This window comes from Myxine glutinosa, chromosome 4 (assembly GCF_964187855.1).
Source record: "Myxine glutinosa chromosome 4, kmMyxGlut1.1, whole genome shotgun sequence".
NCBI classification, from domain to species: domain Eukaryota; kingdom Metazoa; phylum Chordata; class Myxini; order Myxiniformes; family Myxinidae; genus Myxine; species Myxine glutinosa.
Window position 1 is genome coordinate 111897102 of NC_136264.1, and position 22077 is coordinate 111919178.

General features: G+C 47.5%; 1 protein-coding gene across 2 annotated transcripts in view; it reads left to right on the top strand.

Moving 5' to 3' along the window:
• Positions 1-16486, top strand: part of LOC137425086 (testican-2) — a 104912-nt gene extending 88426 nt beyond the window's left edge. For both annotated transcript variants that reach the window (XM_068113118.2, XM_068113119.2), the window contains exons 8-9: positions 8448-8585; positions 15018-16486. In XM_068113118.2, coding sequence (XP_067969219.1) covers positions 8448-8585; positions 15018-15229 — 350 coding nt within the window. In that variant the 3' untranslated portion in view covers positions 15230-16486. The remainder of the gene's footprint in view (positions 1-8447; positions 8586-15017) is intronic.
• The last annotated feature ends 5591 nt before the right edge of the window (positions 16487-22077 follow it).

Sequence of the window (22077 nt, forward strand, 5' to 3'; positions counted from 1 at the left end):
TGGAGGAGCGCGGCTGGCTCCGCCAGGCCGGTGGAGTTGGCGGGTTTCCCCGCGGTGGCGGTTTTCGCCGCGGCGGTGGGCGGGGCGTGGCGGCGCTCACGAGGCGCGTATCAGCGTGCTGCTGAACATCAGCGTGCTGCTGAACATCAGCGTGCTGCTGAACATCAGCGTGCTGCTGAACATCAGCGTCGAGGGCCGTGAAGACCACGCCGACGCTCGCCCGCGTGTCCGAAGCGGCGAAATACCTGTCCGCCTCGGCTGCCAATGCTCGGGGTTCCGTTAGCTCGGTCCCGGCCAACGCAAGGCGAACCTGCGCTGGAAGTTGGCGCCGGAAAAGCGCCCGAAATAGCGAACCGGGGGCTTCGTCACCCAACAGTGACAGCATATGGTCCATTCGGACCGACGGGCGCGTCTCACCGAGCTCGGGGAGATCCAGGAGGCGATCGGCACGTGCGTCGTCCGTGAGGCCGAACGTGGCTAGGAGTAGCCGCTTGAGTGTCTCGTACTTGTGGCCGTCCGGTGGGTGGCGAAGGACGGACACAACTCGAGCGGCCGTGCCGGGCCCGAGGGAGGCGACGACATGGCAGTAGCGCAGGTCGTCGTTGGTGAGGCGCCGAAGCTGAAACTGGGCTTCGGCTTGAACGAACCAGACCTCGGCCTGGGCCTCCCAAAACTCGGGAAGTTTAATCGCCAATGCCATGGCGTCGTGTTCGGAAGGATCGCTTCGGCGGATCCAACGTCGAGGGTCACCAGTAAAGCGCGGCGTTACGCGCGCTGCTTGTGAGCAAGGAGGAAGCGGACAAGCGGTAACATATAAATGTCTTTATTGTAAGACTACACTGTAACACTGTACTGTCCCGGGCTGGGCGCCCGGTGTATATCATCAGGCCACGCCTACCCCTGGTGCGTGGCCACCGCCCGCTTGGTGCGCGGAATGATGTCACCACGCCAGTGGGCTTTTGTGTCCGCCACAATGTCACATAGGGCGCCATTGAGCATGTGTCTGTACTTCCGGAACATAACGTTGGAAACGGCACGTAAGAAAGGAAGCCATTTTGTGCGAGTGGTTCGCCTCATGATTCACACAGGGTTAGTGACCGACGTGTGGACCCGCGACGGAGAGACCCTGATGACTGACCCGACCATGCCTGATAGAAGTTTCTCTCGGGTTTCCTTGCAGTCTCAGACCATTTAGAGTGAAGCTTTATTTTCTCCGACTTGTGAGAGGATTTACCGGTCATTATAGCACCATCTGTGATGAAGATGGGTACTTCCGTGCTGTACAGTATGACCTGATGGGTACTCCGTGTTGGTGTGCTCATCGCTACGGTCGGGAAATCACAGGCTCTCGGGTCCAGTCTACCCCCGTCTGTGGTCAGTCTTTCACACAAAACTCCCATCTCTCAGCAACCTTCTTGTGCATCCAAAATGTCACAGACACTGGTCAGGTTGTACCAGAGGATGATCGGTATCGTAACTGGTGGTACTTGTACATACCAGGGGTCGAATTGTTGCGGTTGTGCTTGATTGCCATGGTTCAGACATCATTCCTCCATGATAAGGTGATGGTTTACAGCTTGATGTCACATCCAGGTGACACCACTTTCCGATGGAGATTACTAAACTTTATGACACTGTATTGGCAAGGTAAACTTGGTGTTAAACACTAGTGTGCTGGTTAAGTTGGAACTGCATTGTTACCCTGTGCTCACGAAGCGAAAAGCTTCTGCGCAGGGTAAATTGCGCAGGGTAAATTCAGTTGTGTACGTGTGCCGTCTGCCATACGTGTCTGCGTTTTAAAAATTATTTTTCTCGGCAACCGTTGTTCCGATTGACACGAAATTTTACCATAGAAGCGCCTCCGCCTGTACAATTTTTTTTATTCATTATTATGACGTCATAGGTCACGTGGTACGGACGCCATCTTGGAAAAACTTTACACCTCTATATCTCCCAAACCACTCAATGGAAAAAATTGAAACATGGCTCATTGTCAAGTACTCACCATGGGGAAAAATATATTTTGATGGTGATGTTATCGGTGCCTTAATTATGACGTCATAATTCGACAAGTACAACGCTTGATCTGATCAGTATGAATGAAACAAAAATTCCTCTGCAACTGTTAGTCCGATGGACACGAAATTTTCAGAATATGTGCAGCTCCTCGTGTAGAATTTTTTAATGATAATTATAACGTCATAGGTCATGTGGTACAGACGCCATCGTGGGAAAAAATCGAAAAAAAGTTGCACCTCTATATCTCCAAAACTGCTCCATGGAAAAAATTGAAACATGCCTCATTGTCAAGTACTGCCCTTGCGGAATAAGATATGTTAATGATGATGTCATCGGTGCCTTTGTTATGACGTCATAATTCGACAAGTACAACACTTATCCGATCATTGTGAATTTTTTTTCTCAGCAACTGTTGGTCTGATGGGCACGAAATTTTCATCATAGGAGCGCCTCCTCCTGTAGAACATTTTAATGATAATCATGATGTCATAAGTCATGTGGTACAGGTGCCATCTTGGAAAAACCGAAAAATGCTGCACCTTTATATCTCCAAAACCGCTGCATGGAAAACATTGAAACATGGCTCATTGTAAAGAACTCCATATGCGGAATAGGTGTTGTTAACGATGACGTCATTGGTGCTATAATTATGACGTCATTCGACCGGGACAATGCTTAGTCTGATCAGTTTGAAATGTGTTGGGCGTGATCTATACAACAATTATATTAGAGAATATAAATTTATGATGTCATCACTCACATGGTCTGGCAGCCATATTGGATCAAAGAAAAAAAAATGTTCAAAAACAGAAGAGTTGGCTCACAAGTTGACTGCGCAGGGTAAGTATTCTATGAATACCGTCTAGCTTTGTGACTGTAACCGGAATATCATGGAGTGTAGTGAACAAGCAGCTGTAAATGTAATAAAAAACAATTATCTTTATGTAGAGAGGTCTCACATAGTTACAAATACTTAGAATATACATTCTCGTATACATAATATAAAGTACCTTTCTGATGCTCTGGAAAACCCTCAGTTGCTCTTTGAAGATGACTACATTATATCGTGCAGGACCCACATCACACCGACAGGCAGGCAGTTGCTTTGTCACTCTCGCTGATCTGGAATTTAATAGATTCGAGTCTGACAAATGGAACATGTCTTTCAACCCTGACAAATCTGTCTCACTGTCACTCTGAATAATCATGAAATGATTCTACATATCTATTGACATGGTCAGCCACTGGAGAAGATTCGTTATCTTTAATTTGTAGACCTGGTAGCATAATCGGTTCTTAAAAGCAAAAGAAAAGCAATGCCACGTAGCCCACAAATGACTGACATTACATCCCTTGGAGGTGAAATCACTTATATTGTGGCGGACACGAAAGCCCACTGGCGTGGTGACATCATTCCGCGCACCAAGTGGGCAGCGGCCACGCCCGAGGGGTAGGCGTGGCCTCAGGATATACACCGGGCGCGCAGCCCGGAGCGCGCCAGTGCTACAGTGACCTCTTGTGAATAAAGACTCTTTTGTTTAACCGCGTTGTCCGCTTCCTCCTTGGTAGCAAGTAAGCATGCGTAGCACTGCGCTTTAATTGGTGACCTCCGACATTCTGGTCAGCCGTCGCTGACCACCCGACATGGCAACCAACGCGGTAGCAATGAAGCTCCCCGAGTTCTGGGAAGCTCAGGCGGAGATCTGGTTCCTGCAGGCCGAAGCCCAGTTCAGGCTTCGACGCATCACGGCGGATGAGACACGCTACTGCCACGTGGTCGCCTCCCTCGGGGCCGGCGCGGCCGTCCGCGTCGTGTCGGTCCTGAGGAACCCACCGGCCGACGACAGGTACGAGGCAATCAAGCGTCTCCTCCTCGCCATGTTCGGCCTCACAGTGGACGCACGGGCCGATCGCCTCTTGGACCTCCCCGAGCTCGGTGACACGCGACCGTCGGTCCGAATGGACCATATGCTGTCGCTCATGGGCGACGAAACCCCGAACGCTCTATTCCGGGTGTTATTTCGACCCCACCTGCCAGCACGAGTCCGCCTCGCGTTGGCCGGTTCCGCGGCAACGGAACCCCGTGCGTTCTCGACCGAGGCCGACAAGTACTACGTGGCTTTGGACATGCGGGCGAGTTTTGGTGCGGCCGTAGCGGCTCCCGAGCCCGAACCTCCTGCGGGTGCCCACCCCTGCTCCGAGGGGCGCCTCGTGGCGGCCGCCACGCCCCGCCCACCACCACCGCGGAAACCGCGGCCTCCGGCTTCGCCGCAAACCTGGTGCCATTTCCATGCTAGGTTCGGCCACGAGGCTCGGCAATGTCGCCCGCCGTGCTCATTCGGCAGGTCGGGAAACGCCCGGGCCGGCCCTCGGTAGTGGCACTGAGCGCCGGCCGATCAAACAGCCTCCTGTACATAACGGACACCTTATCCAGGCGCCGTTACCTGTGCGACACGGGAGCGCAGGTGAGTGTCGTTCCTGCCGGTACGTCCGACAAGCAAACCGCGGGCCGAGGTCCCGCGCTGCTTGCGGCCAATGGTACGTCTATACGCACGTACGGAAAACGCTGCCTTTCTCTGCGGTTCGGAGGGCAGGTTTTCCGTTGGTCGTTCGTTACGGCCGACGTGTCTATGGCACTGCTCGGCGCGGACTTCTTATGTGCTAATGGATTACTGGTGGATGTAAAGCGCAGAAGGCTTGTCCAGGCTGAGACGTTCAGCTCGCTCGCATGTGCGCTGCCTGCCTCGTTGAGCAGCTCACAGAGCGGCTCATCGAGTGGCTCGCCGAGCGGCTTGCTGAGCGGTTCAGTTCCGGCCAGGTTCATCTGTACGCTTCCGGCAGCGGACGAATTCGCCTGCCTCCTCGTGGGTTTCCCGGCCCTCGCGCGGCCCACTTTCTCGGCGGGGGCCGTCAAACACGGAGTGGAACACCACATCCCCACCGCCGCCGGGCCACCGGTCTACGCCAGGGCACGCCGCCTCGAGCCGACGAAGCTCGCCGTAGCTAAAGCGGAGTTCGCTACGCTGGAGCGGCTCGGCATCGTGCGGCGCTCCGAGAGCGCGTGGGCATCCCCGCTCCACATCGTGCCCAAGCCTGGCGGGGGATGGCGACCGTGCGGGGACTACCGGCGCCTCAATGACGCCACCACCCCTGGCCGTTACCCCGTCCCCCACATCCAGGACTTCTCCGCCCGGTTGGCGGGGATGTCCTTCTTTTCAAAGGTGGACCTCGTACGCGGCTACCATCAGGTCCCCGTCAGGCCGGAGGACATCCCGAAGACGGCCGTCATCACGCCGTTCGGACTTTTCGAATTTCTTCGGATGCCCTTCGGTTTGAAAAATGCGGCTCAGGCGTTTCAGCGCCTAATGGACAGCGTCTTGCGCGGCTTGGATTTTTTGTACGTCTACCTGGACGACATCCTCGTCGCCAGCGCGTCCCGCGAAGAGCACCTTCATCACCTCCGCACGCTCTTCGAACATCTGGGCCAGCATGGCCTCATCGTGAACCCCGCCAAGTGCCGGTTCGGTGTCACTGGCATCGACTTTTTGGGGCACCGCGTCACCAGGCACGGGGCCGTCCCCCTACCGGCCAAGGTGGAGGTGGTGAAGGGGTTTCCGCACCCCCGCACGATCAAGGGGCTCCAGGAGTTCCTGGGCATGGTAAACTTTTACCATCGGTTCCTGCCCCGCATCGCCCAGCTCCTGCGCCCCTTACACGAGGCCCTTCGAGGGAAGCCGGGCAAAGGTGACGTTACCTGGACCGAGCAGATGGACGCGGCGTTCTCGGGCGCGAAGCTCACCTTGGCCAACGCCACCATGCTCGCGCACCCGGCGCCCGATGCACCGATCGCCCTCACCTCCAACGCCTCGGACGACGCGGTGGGCGCGGTGTACGAGCAATGGGTGCGTGGTGCCTGGCAACCGCTGGCATTCTTCAGCCGGCAGCTTCGCCCGCCCGAACGCCATTACAGTACCTTCGACCGCGAGTTGCTTGGGCTTCACCTGGCGGTCAGGCACTTCCGCCATCTGCTCGAGGGCCGTGCGTTCACGGCCTTTGTCGACCACAAGCCGCTGGTTTTCGCGATGGGCAAGGTCGCCGAGCCGTGGTCGACCCGGCAACAGCGTCACCTCGCGGCCGTGTCCGAGTACACGACGGACATCCGGCACGTCGCGGGAAAGGACAACCCGGTGGCCGATTGCCTTTCCCGGGCCGTCGCCCACGCAGTCCACCTTGGCATCGACTATGCCCAGATGGCGGCGGACCAGGCTGCCGATCCCGGGGTCCAGGCCCTGCGGACCGCCACCACGGGCCTCCGCATCACCGAGGTGCCCTTCAACGGCGCGGGCACGGCCCTCGTTTGCGACGTCTCCCTCGGGCGGCCTCGCCCCATCGTGCCCGCAGGCTGGCAGCGCCAGGTTTTTGACGCCATCCACGGCCTGTCCCACCCGGGCACGAAGGCCTCCCAGAGGTTGGTCGCCGACAAGTTTGTCTGGCATGGCCTCCGGAAGGCCGTCCACGGCTGGACCAGGACGTGCCTCGCATGCCAGCGTGCGAAGGTGCACCGGCATACCCAGGCCCCATTGGCCCCGTTTACGGTGCCGGCACGTAGGTTCGACCACATGCACGTGGACCTGGTGGGACCTCTGCCCCCCTCGCGGGGTTTCACCCATGTCCTTACCATGGTGGACCGCACCACCCGGTGGCCGGAGGCCATGCCTTTGGTGGTGACGACGGCAGCAAACGTCGCGCAGGCGTTCATCGCCACCTGGGTCGCCCGGTTCGGCGCCCCCTCGGACATCTCGTCCGACCGCGGCCCCCAGTTCACCTCGGAGCTCTGGGCCGTGGTCGGGCGGGGGCTCGGGGTCCAGCTGCACCGAACCATGGCCTACCACCCCCAGGCCAACGGCCTGTGCGAGCGGTTCCAACCGCTCGTTGAAGGCCGCGCTCCGGGCCACTCTCCGCGACGGCGGCTGGGTCGACAGGCTCCCCTGGGTCCTGCTGGGCCTCCGGACGGTGCCCAAGGAGGACCTGCGTGCATCCGCGGTGGAGTTGGTCTTTGGACAACCGCTGCGGGTGCCGAGCGAGTTCCTCCCCGACCCCACGGCACCTTGGTCTGTGGCGCAGGTGCGCTCCGCGCTGCAGGAGACCGCCCGGAGGTTCGCCCCGGTGCCGACGGCGCACCACGGGCACCCACCCACGCACGTCGCCCCAGAGCTTCGCACCGCGGAGTATGTCTTCGTCCGGCACGACGCCCACCGGACACCACTGTGGCCCCCGTACGACGGGCCTTTCCGCGTGCTGGAGACCGGGGTGAAATACTTCACCTTGGACATCAGCGGTACTCCCGACCGCGTCTCGGTGGATCGACTCAAGCCGGCCCACCTCGACGTGGACCACCCACCGCCGGTGGCTCGGCCCCCGTGTCGGGGCCACCCCCCGGCGGGCGGACCCCCGGCACCGCCCAGCACCGCCGGCACGCCGCCCCCCGGTCCGGCACCCATCCCGGGTACAGCCGGGGGCATCCCAGCTGGCATCCCTGCACCCCAGACGCCGCCGGTCGCCAGAGGGCGTTCGGCCGGGTCATCCGTTTGCCCCGCAAACTGGCCCTCCAGGTGCGCGGGAATTCTGGGGGGGGGGGGCGCGTGTGGCGGACACGAAAGCCCACTGGCGTGGTGACATCATTCCGCGCACCAAGTGGGCGGCGGCTACGCCGGAGGGGTAGGCGTGGCCTCAGGATATGCACCGGGCGCGCAGCCCGGAGCGCGCCAGTGCTACAGTGACCTCTTGTGAATAAAGACTCTTTTGTTTAACCGCGTTGTCCGCTTCCTCCTTGGTAGCAAGTAAGCGCGCGTAGCACCGAGCTTTAATATCACATATCTCTTGGTAAATTAGTTATAACTGTAGTGGGCTTCACTGACTCAATAATAACTTGCAAACAACCTAGTTATTGCATGAGTAAGTTGCAAAGTGGTTTTGTTTCTGAAATAACTTTAAAGTCGTCTTTATGGTAGAATGGGACATGGGTTCCTCTGAAGGGAGCGGTTTTGAGGATTTAAACTTGAAGAATCTGGAAAGTGGAAACTGAGCTCATCTCAAGCAAATTCCCATATTACTTTTAGATTCTAGCTAAATATACATAGCTCATTAATGACCTTCAGGGAAGAGTTAGTCTGCCTGCTGCCGAGTCTGGTCTGTATATGGTACCAATCTACACTTAATCGTTGACATTTAATGCCCTCGGGGTTATCTGAATGTGATACTAGATGTTGGGGGCAGGAAAGCAGTGGTGAATGACAAAAATCCATAATTATGAAATTTTAATTATTTTATCCTTATGAAGTAATAGTACTCTTATAAATTACTATGATATTGAACTTGATTTGATAACCCGTCTGTACTAACTTGAAACCTATGCATTTCATTTAAAGACATCCCAACACCCAGCTGTGATGAAGATGGGTACTTCCGTGCTGTGCAGTGTGACGTGATGGGTACTCCGTGTTGGTGTGCTGATCGCTACGGTCGGGAAATCACAGGCTCTCGGGTCCAGTCTACCCCCATCTGTGGTCAGTCTTTCACACAAAACTCCCATCTCTCATCAACCTTCTTGTGCATCCAAAACGTTTAACCCCAACAAGCCTCTTGAGTCTAGATATTATCTGCAGTCCAAGAATATAATGTGCGTCTTATTGTCTATACCAGAAAAGGGACATGGAGGGAGTTTGAAGGCTTGAGTGTGGGGAGGGGATCGTTGTCATAGGGTTGGGAGGGGAAGGGTGGGGACTTGGGGTTAGGGGTGGGGGAGAGGGAGCAAAGCTGGGACAGAGTTGGGAGGGGGAGGCTGAGGCTTTTTTGTTTAGTTGTCAGACTCGCATGTGTGAGTTTACTCACAGTAAGTGTGTGTGTGTGTGTGTGTGTGTGTGTGTGTGTGTGTGTGTGTGTGTGTGTGTGTGTGTGTGTGTGTGTGTGTGTGTGTGTGTGTGTTACTGTCGGAGGAGGGCTAATAGTACGGCAGATAGGTGAAATATTTGGGAGAATTGTGACTTTTATGATACAAGCACGAGAGTTGGCACACAGAGGATGCCCTAGGGAAGATATTTGGCGATAGTGCCATCACAGATTTGTCCTGTGACAACAATGCGGCCATTTTTCAAAAAAGGACAAATCTGCGATGACCTTGTAGCCAAATATCTTTCTTCGGACATACTCTGACTATGTGCCAAATGCCATGCTTGTCATCAAAGGCACAATTCCTGCACCTATCTGCCATACTATAAGGGGGGCATATGACCCTTAGGGCAATTTGCTCATATCTCCTAAATAAGTGAATATATGAAGACCTGGTATTTTTGGGGTACAGTAATTGTAAAGGACACTAATAATTTGGTGAATTGTAACAACAGGCAGAAATAATCTAATCATAATCTGAGATATATATATATATATATATATATATATATATATATATATATATATATATATATATATATATATATATATATATATATATATATCTATATATCTGTTGTTTCAGGACCCCAAATTGTTCAGGACAGGAAATTTTAACTACTTCATCTACTCTTCATCAAAATAGACCATGGGGATCTTTAAAGTCCACTAGCAGATAGGTCCCCAGCTTAACGTCCATCCGAGGGATGGACACTCAATGGTGCAACACCCTGCATTTGAAGCACCAATTCAACAGTTCATAAAGCCTGGTTATGGCTTAAGATTGTTGGCCTAACGGTTAAGGTGGCTGGCTTAATATCCTAGGGTCTTGAGTTCAAGCCTCTGTTGTGCTGTTGAATTAACACTAGCCAGGTTGACTCAGCCTGTCATCCTTCCGAGGTTGGCAAAATGAGTACCAGCTAGCTAGCTAGTAAGGGGGCATTGCATCAGCGGCACAGTCCCGAGGAAATGATTCTTCAAAACAGTCACAGGCTTCATACGAATAAATAAACAACAAGATGTCATGCAGAGCACGATACTTGCAAAATCCATCCCCCTCCCTGAAAAAAGGTTGGAATTGATGCAGCAAATTGTTCATTTCATCAAGATCAAAATCAAAATTGAATAGGATGAAAAGTGATGTTTTTTAGATGGAAATTGATGATTTTAGAAGTTTGACCTAGAGTTGACCTTTGACCTTTTCACCTCAAACATAGTTGGTTTCCCAATCCAGTGAGGCAATATGCAAATGCTGTTCTATTTTCAAGTCAATCGGATGAAAATTGGTGGTTTTTCAGATGAAAATTGATGATTTTAGAAGTTTGACCTTGAGTTGACCTTTGACCTCAAAAATAGTTGGTTTCGCAATTTTGTGACTCAATATGCAAATGCTCTTCAACTTCCAAGTCAATCGGATGAAAATTTACGGTTTTTCAGATGAAAATTGATGATTTTGAAAGTTTGACCTTGAGTTGACCTTTGACATTTTGACCTCAAAAATAGTTGGTTTCGCAATTTAGTGACAACGTGCAAATTCTGTTCAATTTTCAAGTCAATCGGATTAAAAATGGCGATATTAGAAATTTGACCTCCAGATACCCTTTGACCTTTGACCTCAAAATCGATAGGCTTCTCAATTGTGACGACCTCTACAACTTGGTGAAGTTTTGTGAAGATCAGTTGAAAATTGTGACCTGTAGGCGACTGACATATAGACAGACATCCAAACAAGAAATATGTTGTGTGCATATAACGATACTTGCAAAATCCCTAAAATAAGTTGTTGGCCTATGATGACCTCAAAAATAATTGGTCATTGAATTCAGTGACCTGGTATGCAAATCCTCTTAAAATTTCAAGTCAGGTGAAAATTGAGGATTTTATAAATTTGACCTATGTTGACCTTTTGGCCTATGTTGACCTCAAAAATACTTGGTGGTTGAATTTATTGACCAGATATATGCAAATCCTCTTCAAATTTCAAGTTAATCGGAAGAAAATAGATGATTTTAGAAATTTGGCCTATGTTGACCTTTTGGCCTATGTTGAGCTCAAAAATAGTTGGGGGTTGAATTCAGTGACCAGATATGCAAATCCTCTTCAAATTTCAAGTTAATTAAATGAAAATTGTGTATTTTAGAAACTTGACAAAGTTGGTGACCTTTGGCCTATGTTGATCTATTGACCTTTTGACCCCAAATACAATAGGCTTCTTGCTTATGTCCAACTAAACCATTTGGTGAAGTTTCGTGAAGATCGGCTGAAAATGTGACCTGTAGGGGACTGACATACAGACAGACAAACAAACAAACAGACAGACAGACAGACAGACAAACAGACAGACAGACAGACAGCCAATAACGCACAAGACCAACCAATATGCTTGAAAAATCTTCGATTTTGCAAGTAATAATAACAGTTTATACTTGGTTTGAGAACCTGACTCTACAGGTGAAAGGTAAGTATGCCACCACTGCACAACTTGCACGAGTATGCCTGGATGAAATAGCAAATAAAATTCAGCAAGCACATCTGCAATATCCATGGAGTTAGCCTGAATATCATGTCTCCAATTAGCTGTGAAACATACACATAATGTCATATATATCTTTCAGCTGTTCATGAAAAGACATGGCTGCTTTTACAGTAATTATGAATACATTTACTGAAGTTGCAGCTCCCGCTATGTGGTAAATTTATTTAATATTACGATGTAATATAAATTTTGATCCCATCCAATCTAGTCATTCTCAGATTTATGCATTTTGACCTCGTTTTACTTTGCTATTACTCACAGTTGTGGTGCAGCTACAATAACCTGTAGTCATGTCACAAATAACCCAATGAATATGATTAAAAGCATTGAATATGAGGGAGTTATAAGGGTTGTAATGTGATTTTGTGATTTTATCAGTGCATTAGTGTTTTCATCCATGTCATGATAGACATTTTGGAACCAAGGGACAAGACATCGAATTTTTCCACCATCTTGGTTAATTACCCATACAGGTGGTGTCCTCTCAATTTAATGGCCCTTCCCTTCGCCTCTGCCACTGCAATGAGGAACAAAGGATTTTTAGCTTCAGCAAGAGCAGTAGTGAGGTGAGGAAAGTGTGGTCCCATGTGGGGAGAGATCTGATAGGATAAAAGAGAGTGGTGGAGAACATAAGCGAAGCTCCTTGTCCTCTTTCCGAAGAGCCATTGCATTGAACGAAGCTCGGTTTTTGTCTCCTTGTTCTGAGCATCCTCAGTGCTGCATGTGGCTTTGTCTTCTCTTTGTGCGCATCTCCATTCACTAAAAAGTAGTTCCTGTGATCATCTCGCATGCGGGAGCATTCCTTATGGACCTGGAACTCAGTGAGGACAATTTGGGGGTCCTGCAATGGAATGCAGTCATTGCATTGCAGGACCCCCAAATTGTCCTCACTGAGTTCCAGGTCCAGAAGTTGAATGAGGACCAGTTTGAACGACCTGGATGCCATGTTTGCTTGGGGTGTTTCTACTGAGGTTATTGTACCAGGAAGTGGGAGGCCTCCATGTGATTCCTCGCTACACCAAGTGGTGAGATGTCAGCACGTATAGACCCACTCAACTTTGCAGGGCCTCCACAGGATTGGAGCATGCATGTTCACTTATGCTGTGGAGTGTGGTCCTTGACATGCTAAAGGGTGTGCTCTTGATGCCTCCCCATGGGGAAGGGGAGGAGGAAGGGTTGCAAATGAAGTCACTACAACCTTCATCGTGTGGCCTTTGGTCCTCCTGTCAAGTTCTGTTGGGATTGGATAAGTAATGACCGAATGTATCGAGGTCAAAAAGAAAGAGAGGCAGACGCACACCAAATTGCGTATCTTAGCACGATACCTATACTGAGTTATTGAAGCTAACTTCCAATGTTGGATGGCAAAACATACAGTATATTCGCCATGTATTGGTGATAATATCCTGTAAAATAAGGTAACTTCCATAGAAGTGCTTGAAGAAGCATCATTTTTTACATCTGCTTTGTGAGATTGTGGGGCCACATTGTTTTTTCATAGGTACCATTTTAGTGGCCATCCCAAGTTGTCAATAGGTCATTAAGCATCAACGACAATATGTCGACTAGACCAGGCAGGGCAGCAAGATTATCTTCTCTATGAAGATCGATGTCAAGCCAGCTGGGTTTTTATTTTTGAACCAACAATTTCATAGTGACATGTTTTCAGTGACAATGTTTTCACCCCTGTCTGTTTGTTACTTGGCAAATTTTTTTTTTTTTTTTTTTGCAAGTATGTTGATCACTCCGGTTTGTGTGTGTGTGTGTTTGTCTGTCCGCTCACTTATACTTGCCTAAAGGTTACAGTTTTTAACCGATCTTCACGAAACTTCAGCAAATGGTAGAGTTCGTCGTCCGACAAATTGCTATATATTTTTGAGGTAAAAAGGTCAAAAGGTCAACATAGGCCAAAGGTCAACCCTTTTTCGAATTTCTAAAATCCTCAATTTTCATACAATTGACTTGAAATTTGAAGAGGATTTACACATCAGCTAACTGAATTCAACCACCAACTAATTTGAGATCAGCATAGGCAAAAAGGTCAACATAGGCCAAAGGTCAACCACTTTTTTCAAATTTCTAAAATCCTCAATTTTCATCCGATTGACTTGAAATTTGAAAGGGGTTTACATATTGGCTAACTGAATTCAACCACCAACTATTTTTGAGATCAGCATAGGCCAAAAGCTCAACATAGGCCAAAGGTCAACCACTTTTTTTCTAATTTCTAAAATCCTCAATTTTAATCTGATTGACTTGAAATTTGAATAGGATTTTCATTTCAGCTATCTGAATTCAACCACCAACTATTTTTGAGATCAGCATAGGCCAAAAGGTCAACATAGGCCAAAGGTCAACAACAATTTCAAATTTCTAAAATTCTCAATTTTCATCTGATTCACTTGAAATTTGAATGGGATTTACATATCAGCAAACTTAATTCAACCACAAACTATTTTTGAGGTCAACATAGGCCAAAAGGTCAACATAGGCCAAAAGGTCAATATAGGCCAGATTTCTAAAATTGTGAATTTTAAACCGATTAACTTAAACTTTGAAGACGATTTGCACATCAGGTCACTGAATTCAACCTTTAATTATTTTTGAGGTCAAAAGGATGCTGTACCGAGTGCCATTCTACTTTGTTCTGTTTTGCCAAGTGGCACTCTATGAGTGATTTTTCATTTGTCTGTTGGTCTGCTTGTCTGTCTGTCTGTTTGTGAACAAGATATCTCAAAAAGTTGTGGGCGGATTCGGACGAAATTGGGCAGAGATGTAGCATATGTGACAAGGACGAAATGATGATCCAGATTCGCTTCCGGCTAGTAGAATTTTTTCGGTGATTCTTCACCATTGGGAGACAGGGCCAAAAATGATACATAGCAGAATGTCTCAAAAAGTTATGGACGGATTTGGACAAAACTTGGTGGAGAGGTTTTGTGTATTACAAGGACAAATCGATTCGATTTTGGTGAAGTGATTCTTCACTGTATCTAGATAGAAGAATTTAAGTGATTCTTCACCATTGAGAGAAATGGCCAAAAACGATATATAGCAGGATGTCTCAAAAAGTTATGGATGAGTTCTGACATGGATGAGTTATGACAAAACGAGGTGCCTAAATTGGTTAGGTGACAAGAACAAGCTGATTAGATTTGGGTTCAGGTCTGGAACCAGATATGACCCATCAGTGGGATACAAAACGTAAACTGTTCACCTGGCGGAGGTTATGCTCTCTACTGAGTACCATTCCATTTAATATTGCCTTTTCAGCCGAAATGAAGCTACAACCCCTGGAATTTCCTCAACTTGATCCCAATAGGTGCATACATGCTTTGAGTACTGCTGGTTTGTATACATTGTGAATATTAATCGAAGGAGGTTGTGTATAATAAAGTAGCCTAAACAAAGAAGGAAAGGATTTCATAGGTTTTATATCTTCGAAGTTACATTTTAATTTTATTGGCAGAATGACGGGTGTGCTCACCACTCGACCTCTGTGCCGCTTCCGCAGGAGATCACGAAGGATCTGGTGATTGGGCAAGTGGTGATTGGTCGGATGCAGAAGATGCACCAGATGGTGAGATGACTGAGGAACTGAGTCACAAAACACGGCGTAGCGTGGAGGCTGCTGGTGGTGAGGGAGATGAAGAAGGACCAGAGGAAGACTCGGAGGATGAAGAGGTTGAGTCTGAAGGAGAAGCTGATGGTGGATACATCTGGTAGTAGCAACAACAAGAGCTGATTTACCAGAAAGGTGAATATGGAAAGTTAAAAGCTGGAAGGGTAGGCTCTCACTTTGTGCAGACTACTAACTGCAAACAACAGGCAAATGCAACACAGGGAAGGAATTGCCAATTTAATACTGACAAAGAATACCGGTCACTGGTGTAATTCAAAGTAGGAAAGCAATTGTTGCATTTAAAGTTGTACTGCAGAAAGGTGTAATGAAGGAATTTTACAGGGTTAATTATTCGTTAGACAACTTGAACATTGATGACGACACAATACCATTGTGATAGGAACAAACAGAATTCAGACGTGCGGATTCTTGGCATTGAAGCAATGTGTATAGAGACATCACGACAGTCCGTTACACTATTTACGGTAGGATTCATTTAACTGCTGTACCATTCCAAAGTGGTTTCAAATTTAACTCGTCAATTCCCATCCATCTGCCAGCTTTTCCCCTTCTTTCTTTACCCCAATTTAGTTTCTGGCTCGTTAAACCCTGCAACAATCTATCCACCTCTTTGGTTTTTGTTTTTCTCATCATAAACACAATGGCTGTGGACAGTTGATGTCAGATGCGTGCATTCGTGAGCAGGAATGTTCTTTGTCTAATGTGGTGAGCATCATATAATCCAGTGTGAAATTATTGCTCATAAACCCCAAAAAGCTTGTCTTCTCTGAATATATATATAAATATATATATATATATCTCTCTCTCACCAAACAGCTCCTTCCATGTGTTGCCTTCTGCTTCTCTCAATCATACATGTCCGTTAATAATAAATAACCAAAATAGCTCATGTAATAAAGCGCTTTTCAGTTTTGCCGCTGCTAACAAGCCTCTGTCGGCCATGACATTAACATTTGCATGACAGGTACAACGTTTTGGGATCAGCTTTACTTTGTAAGGACACAGACAATTATAACCGAGCAGGTTCCATGTGCATTGTTTCTAAGGAAGGTTTCCATTTAGGCCAAGAATGCTGGTTTAAATTCAGTCGGTGGTAATGAGCGATGTGTTACATTACATAATACAAATGTGAGCATTAATTTATCCATTGAAATTGACTGCGCATCTTCAAAAATTATTGTTAATTTAACCCGCAGTGCATTCATACAAATGCAGTTTATCATTCTGACAGCTTGTGTTTGTGTGCATGTCGGCTGATAGGGACACATTATATAGAAAGATTGCTCTATGTTTTAATTGTGATATAATTTGCTGTAAATAATAAAGTGATTGCCTCACCATCTGAGATTTAAAATTGTACATTTTTTGAAGAAAAGTTGCAAGTTGAAATTTCATTATTGTCACTCATGACCACAGGCAGGTTGGTGGCCTTGCAGTCTTTTACAGGCTCTCTTCTAGTCTTGCCTTTTCCACCATCTCACTTCTTCACCAGACCCCTACCCCTCTAGGGTGGTGATCTCCAGTGGATTGATGGTGAAGTTGGTAATGGGTGGTGAAGAAAGAGCAGAAATTGGCAGTGAATTTAACATATAGCATCAGAAAACTAGAGCAATGCGACTGTGTCACCAATATGCCTCCACATAGTCACTGCCCGTGACAATGGATAGATGTCCTCGTTCACTGCCCTAAAATAAACAAGTTTGGTTAAAATCCCTTCAGCTGTTTTGAAGTATCACATTTTACTACAGGCAGGTTTCACATCGATCGGTGAAGCGTTTTCGGAGAATGGATTTTTTTATAAATATCGGCTTTCAAGCTAATATGGCTGCCAAACCACGTGACATGTGACATCAAAAATGTACACTCTGCATGTGTTTGGGTAGGGGATCACGTTTGTGAAGTTCCGTGTTGATTGGATAAGGATCGTTTTTCTATCAAAGATGGCTGCCAAACCACGTGACAATCAATTTTCAAACTATATGCAACAATGGTGTCAGATGACATTTGTAAAATTTCGCATCGATAGGGTAAGCAGTTTCAATGATATAATTATTTAATATTTTCCTTCAGTTTCAATGATATAATTATTTAATATTTTCCTTCAATCCAACATGGCTGCCAAACCATGTGACTATGATGTCATAAATTTAATATTTCAATACAAATGGGTCAGAGATCATGTGCATGCAATTTCAGATTTTTAGCATAAGGCAGTCGATTAAAACATTTATGGCTGGTACACCACTTCACCAATGATGTCATCATTATCATGCTTTTGTTCCCCGTTGGGAGTACTTGACAAGGTGTCAAGTTTCAAATTTTTCCATTTCGAGGTTTCCGAGAAATGTTTTTTTAATTATCTGCGTTTAATCCAAGATGGCTGCCATACCACGTGACCTATGACGTCACAATTATCATAAAAACATTCTGCATGGGTGTCACTCTTACCCTGAAAGTTTTGTCTCAATCGGGCATTTAGTTGCTGAGAAAAAGGAGGTTTAGCCCGTACGGACGGACAGATGGACGGACACCCCAAAAACATAATGCCTCCGGCCACCTTCGGGGGTGGAGGCATAAAAATTAGATGTCTTCTTTTTTGCTTTGAATAGATGGAGGCAGGGATGTATGTGTGCATGTGTATTTATGGATGGTCAAGTTTTCAATAAATATTGATCAATATTGATATTCCTATCAAAATAGTGTTCTATCTGCAGATTTTTCTTCCTCATCTTTGATAATGTCAATGCTGTATCTCTGAAACAGCAAGTTCTGCCTTCATGAAACTTTCTGGAATTGTTCAACTCCATTATACATACAATATAAAAATGCAACTGTCATTACAAAGAAAGTTTTGAGGTTCCAAATATCAAGATACTTCTAGAAATTAAAGTCAGGAACACCAAATTCAATATTCATGAAAGTTTACCTGAAAGTCAGGTGGCATTGCTTCCGTTGGACAGCAAGGATATCAGGACCATCTTCCTTCGTCCTGACAGCCGGTCTTCCTGATCCACTTGCCAAACTCACTGCCTCAAGACTTTGTTCACTACTAGCTTCTTCTTCATCATCATTATCATCATCATCATCACCATCATCATGCATCATGCAGAGTGTTGGAGCTGCCGAAACAATTTCTAGGCGATAGTTATGGTCGGCTGATGTTACGCAACATGGTTAGGGATGGTTGTGGATGCCTATTACCAGTATACTCATGTATATGACATTTGGACATCTTGAGTTAAATGTTGCACATATAGTTTTCCAAAATAGGACTGCCAATTCATCAGATCCAGAAATTGCATAATCAACACAATATATTTACTTCGCATATAATTATGTGAATTCATGTCCATGCACATGGGAAATACAGTTTGTTATGTGTAATTCCACGTTATGTATAATGTGCATTTAAAACTTCAAATATTGCCCGCTCCTCCCCCACCCACCTCATCATGCACACTGCACAAGGGAGAGGGGAAGAGGATCACACACAGGGGAGAGGGGGTAGAGGATCGCACACAGGGGAGAGGTGGGAGAGGCTCGCACACAGGGGAGAGGTTCGCACACAGGGGAGAGGATCACACACAGGGGAGAGGATCACACACAGGGGAGAGGATCACACACAGGGGAGAGGGGAAGAGGATCGCACACAGGGGAGAGGGGAAGAGGATCGCACACAGGGGAGAGGATCGCACACAGGGGAGAGGGGAAGAGGATCACATACAGGGGAGGGGATCGCACACAGGGGAGAGGGGAAGAGGATCGCACAAAGGGGAGTGGGTCGCATACAGGGGATAAGGGGAGAGGATCGCACACAGGGGATAAGGGGAGAAGATCGTGCACAGGGGTGTGGGGGAGAGGATCGCACACAGGGGAGAGGGGGAGAGGATTGCACACAGGGGAGAAGGAGAGAGGATCGCACACAGGGGAGAGGGGAAATGGATTGCACACAGAGGAGAGGGGGAGAGGATCGCACACAGGGGAGAGGGGGAGAGGATCGCACACAGGGGAGAGGAGGGATGGTAGGGAGAGAGGGATAGGAGAGGGGGAGAGTGACACTCTTCCTTGACTTGAGAGGAGGGGAATGGAGAGAGCGAGAACCTGCCTTGACTGACTGACTTCTGTTCATTTTAAAATCATCTCATCTCGATTTTCGAAGAGATGAACTTAGAAAATGGGTCGTGATGTGTGGATGTCTGTCTCTCCGTCCAGTCATCCATCCGTCTGTCCGTTAACGTTTTGCTATTTTTGCCACGATTCCATGATCACCTGGCTGATTGTTCTGAAACCTGGTACATGAATACAAGACATTAGCCCGCACAAATTGCTCGGGCTTTGAGTTTTCGATTTTGGATCATTTCTTTTTGTTACCCTCTGAAACTTCAGATCCCTCCTCGTCCCTTATTAACCAACTGTTACTTATTTATCTTCCCTCTCTGCAGACCTGGACAATATCACAAACTGGTCAAACAAGTGGAACATGTCTTTCAATCCTGACAAATCTCACACTCTCACTTTGTCTTTCCGAAAAGACCGTCAGGATAATCCTCCCATCTACTTTCTGAACAATCCTCTTGAAGTAGTTCTGTCACTCAAGCTTTTGGGTCTCACTATCTGCCATGATCTTTCTTGGGAAAACCACATTTCCAAGCTGGCCTCCAAAGCCAGTCGCCGACTGGGCATCCTCCGTCGTGCGAAGTCCTTCCTGGACACTCTGGGCTCCTCACCACATACAAAAGCTTTCATCCGCAGCTCAATGGAATACTGCTTCCCCTCTGGGCTGGTGCTCCTGACTCACACCTAGCTCGCCTTCACGCGTTTGAAACCAAAGCATTCAGAATCATTGGTATCACCCGCGATGAAGCTGATTCTTCGGGCCTTTCACTCTCTCACCACAGGCAGGTTGGTGGACTTTGTCTTCTACCGACTCCTATCCGGCCTTGCACCCCCTGCTCTGTCTGCGATCTTTTTGTTTTTTTTTGTATGCAAGATCGAGGCTCGTGAAAGAGCTAACATTAATCGCACAAAAAGTCAAACCGACACACAAAACACAAAACAAGGGGAGCGGTAGACAAGATCGGGAGAGAGGGGGAAGGACACAAACACAACATGTGAGAGCAGGGACATCGAGAGAACTGTGGGAGGGAGAGGGCTTGGGGGGGGGGGGGGAAGTGGGAGAGGTATAAAACATATGGACACTGCAAGTACTTCCAGGAAAGAAGTTGGAATTTCAAAAAAGTGGATCTGGGGTGAATTAGCAGGGGTAGAAAAGATCAAGGTTTTGGATGGGGGAAGATAAGAGCTGGTGGTGAACAGCTGTTTTAAAGACCTGGAGGGAGAAGTGGGATTGAAAGGAGTGGGGGAGGTTGTTCCAGAGGCGGGAGAAAAGGGGAATGAAGGAGTGAAGTTGAGCAGAGAGCCTAGATTTTGGCAGTTTCACCAGAAGAGGGTTGTTGGCAGATCTTGTGTGACCTGTAGGAATATTTGGGGGACAGAGCACGGAGAGAGCTGGGGGGGGGGGGGGGGGTGGGCAAGGCCAGAGAGGAGTCGGTAGAAGACAGAAAGACCACCAACCTGCCTGCGGTGAGTGAGTGAAAGGCCCTCGGAGTGAGCTTCATCGCAGGTGATTCCAATGATTCTGAAAGCTTTGGTTTCAACAGCGTGAAGCTGAGCTAGATGTGAGGCAGGAGCACCTGCCCAGAGGGGGGAACAGTATTCCATTGCATTATTCCATTCCATTGAATCCCCCAAATATCCCTGCAGGACGCACAAGATCTGCCAGCAACCCTCTTCTTGTGAAATTGCAAAAATGAAGACTCTCTGCTCACCTTCACTCTTTAATTCCTCTTTTCTCCCGCATCTGGAACAAACTCCCACACTTTCTTCAATCCCACTCCTCCCTCCAGCTCTTTCAAACAGCTGTTCACCACCATCTCTTGTCTTCCCCCATCCAAAACCTTGATCTTTTCTACCCCTGTTAAAACATCCCAAATCTGCCTCTTTCAATCCCCAACTTCCTTCCTGAAATTCCTTATAGTTAAATTCCTGGTCGTGTTCATTACCCTCGCCAGAGGAGAAGCGATTGCATTTGAGTCCGTTTGTTACTTGCAAAATAGAAGATTTTTCAAGTATATTGGTCGGTTGCGTTTGTGGTTCCTCTGTCTGTTTGTTTGTCTGTTTGTCACCGGCCTACAGGTCACAATTATAAACCGATCGTCACGAAACTTCACCAAGCTGTATAGGTCGTCCCAATTGAGAAGCCTATTGATTTTGAGGTCAAAGGTCATCTGGAGGTCAAATTTCTAAAATCGCCATTTTAAATCCGATTGACTTGAAAATTGAATAGCATTTGTGTATTGAGTCACTAAATTGGGAAATGAACTATTTTTGAGGTGAAATGGTCAAAGGTCAACTCAAGGTCAACTTTTAAAAATCATCAATTTTCATCTAAGAATCAGTCTATTTTCAACCGATTGACTTGAAAATTGAACAGCATTTGCATATCGAGTCAATAAATTGCGAAACATGCTATTTTTGAGGTCAAAAGGTCAAAGGTTAACCAAAAGCCAAATCATCAATTTTCATCTGAAAAACCATCAATTTTCATCCGATTGACTTGGAAATTGAACAGCATTTGCATGTTGAGTCAATAAATTGGGAAACATACTATTTTGAGGTCAAAACGTCAAAGGACAACTCAAGGTCAAACTTCCAAAATTATCAATTTTCATCTGAAAAACCATCACTTTTCATCTGATTGACTTGGAGATTGAACATCATTTGCACATTGAGTCACTAAATAGGAAAACTAACTATTTTTGAGGTCAAAAGGTCAACTCTAGGTCAAACTTCCAAAATCATCAATTTTCATCTGAAAAATCGTCACTTTTCTTCCTATTGACCCGAGCTTTGATCAAGATTGTCAATTTTA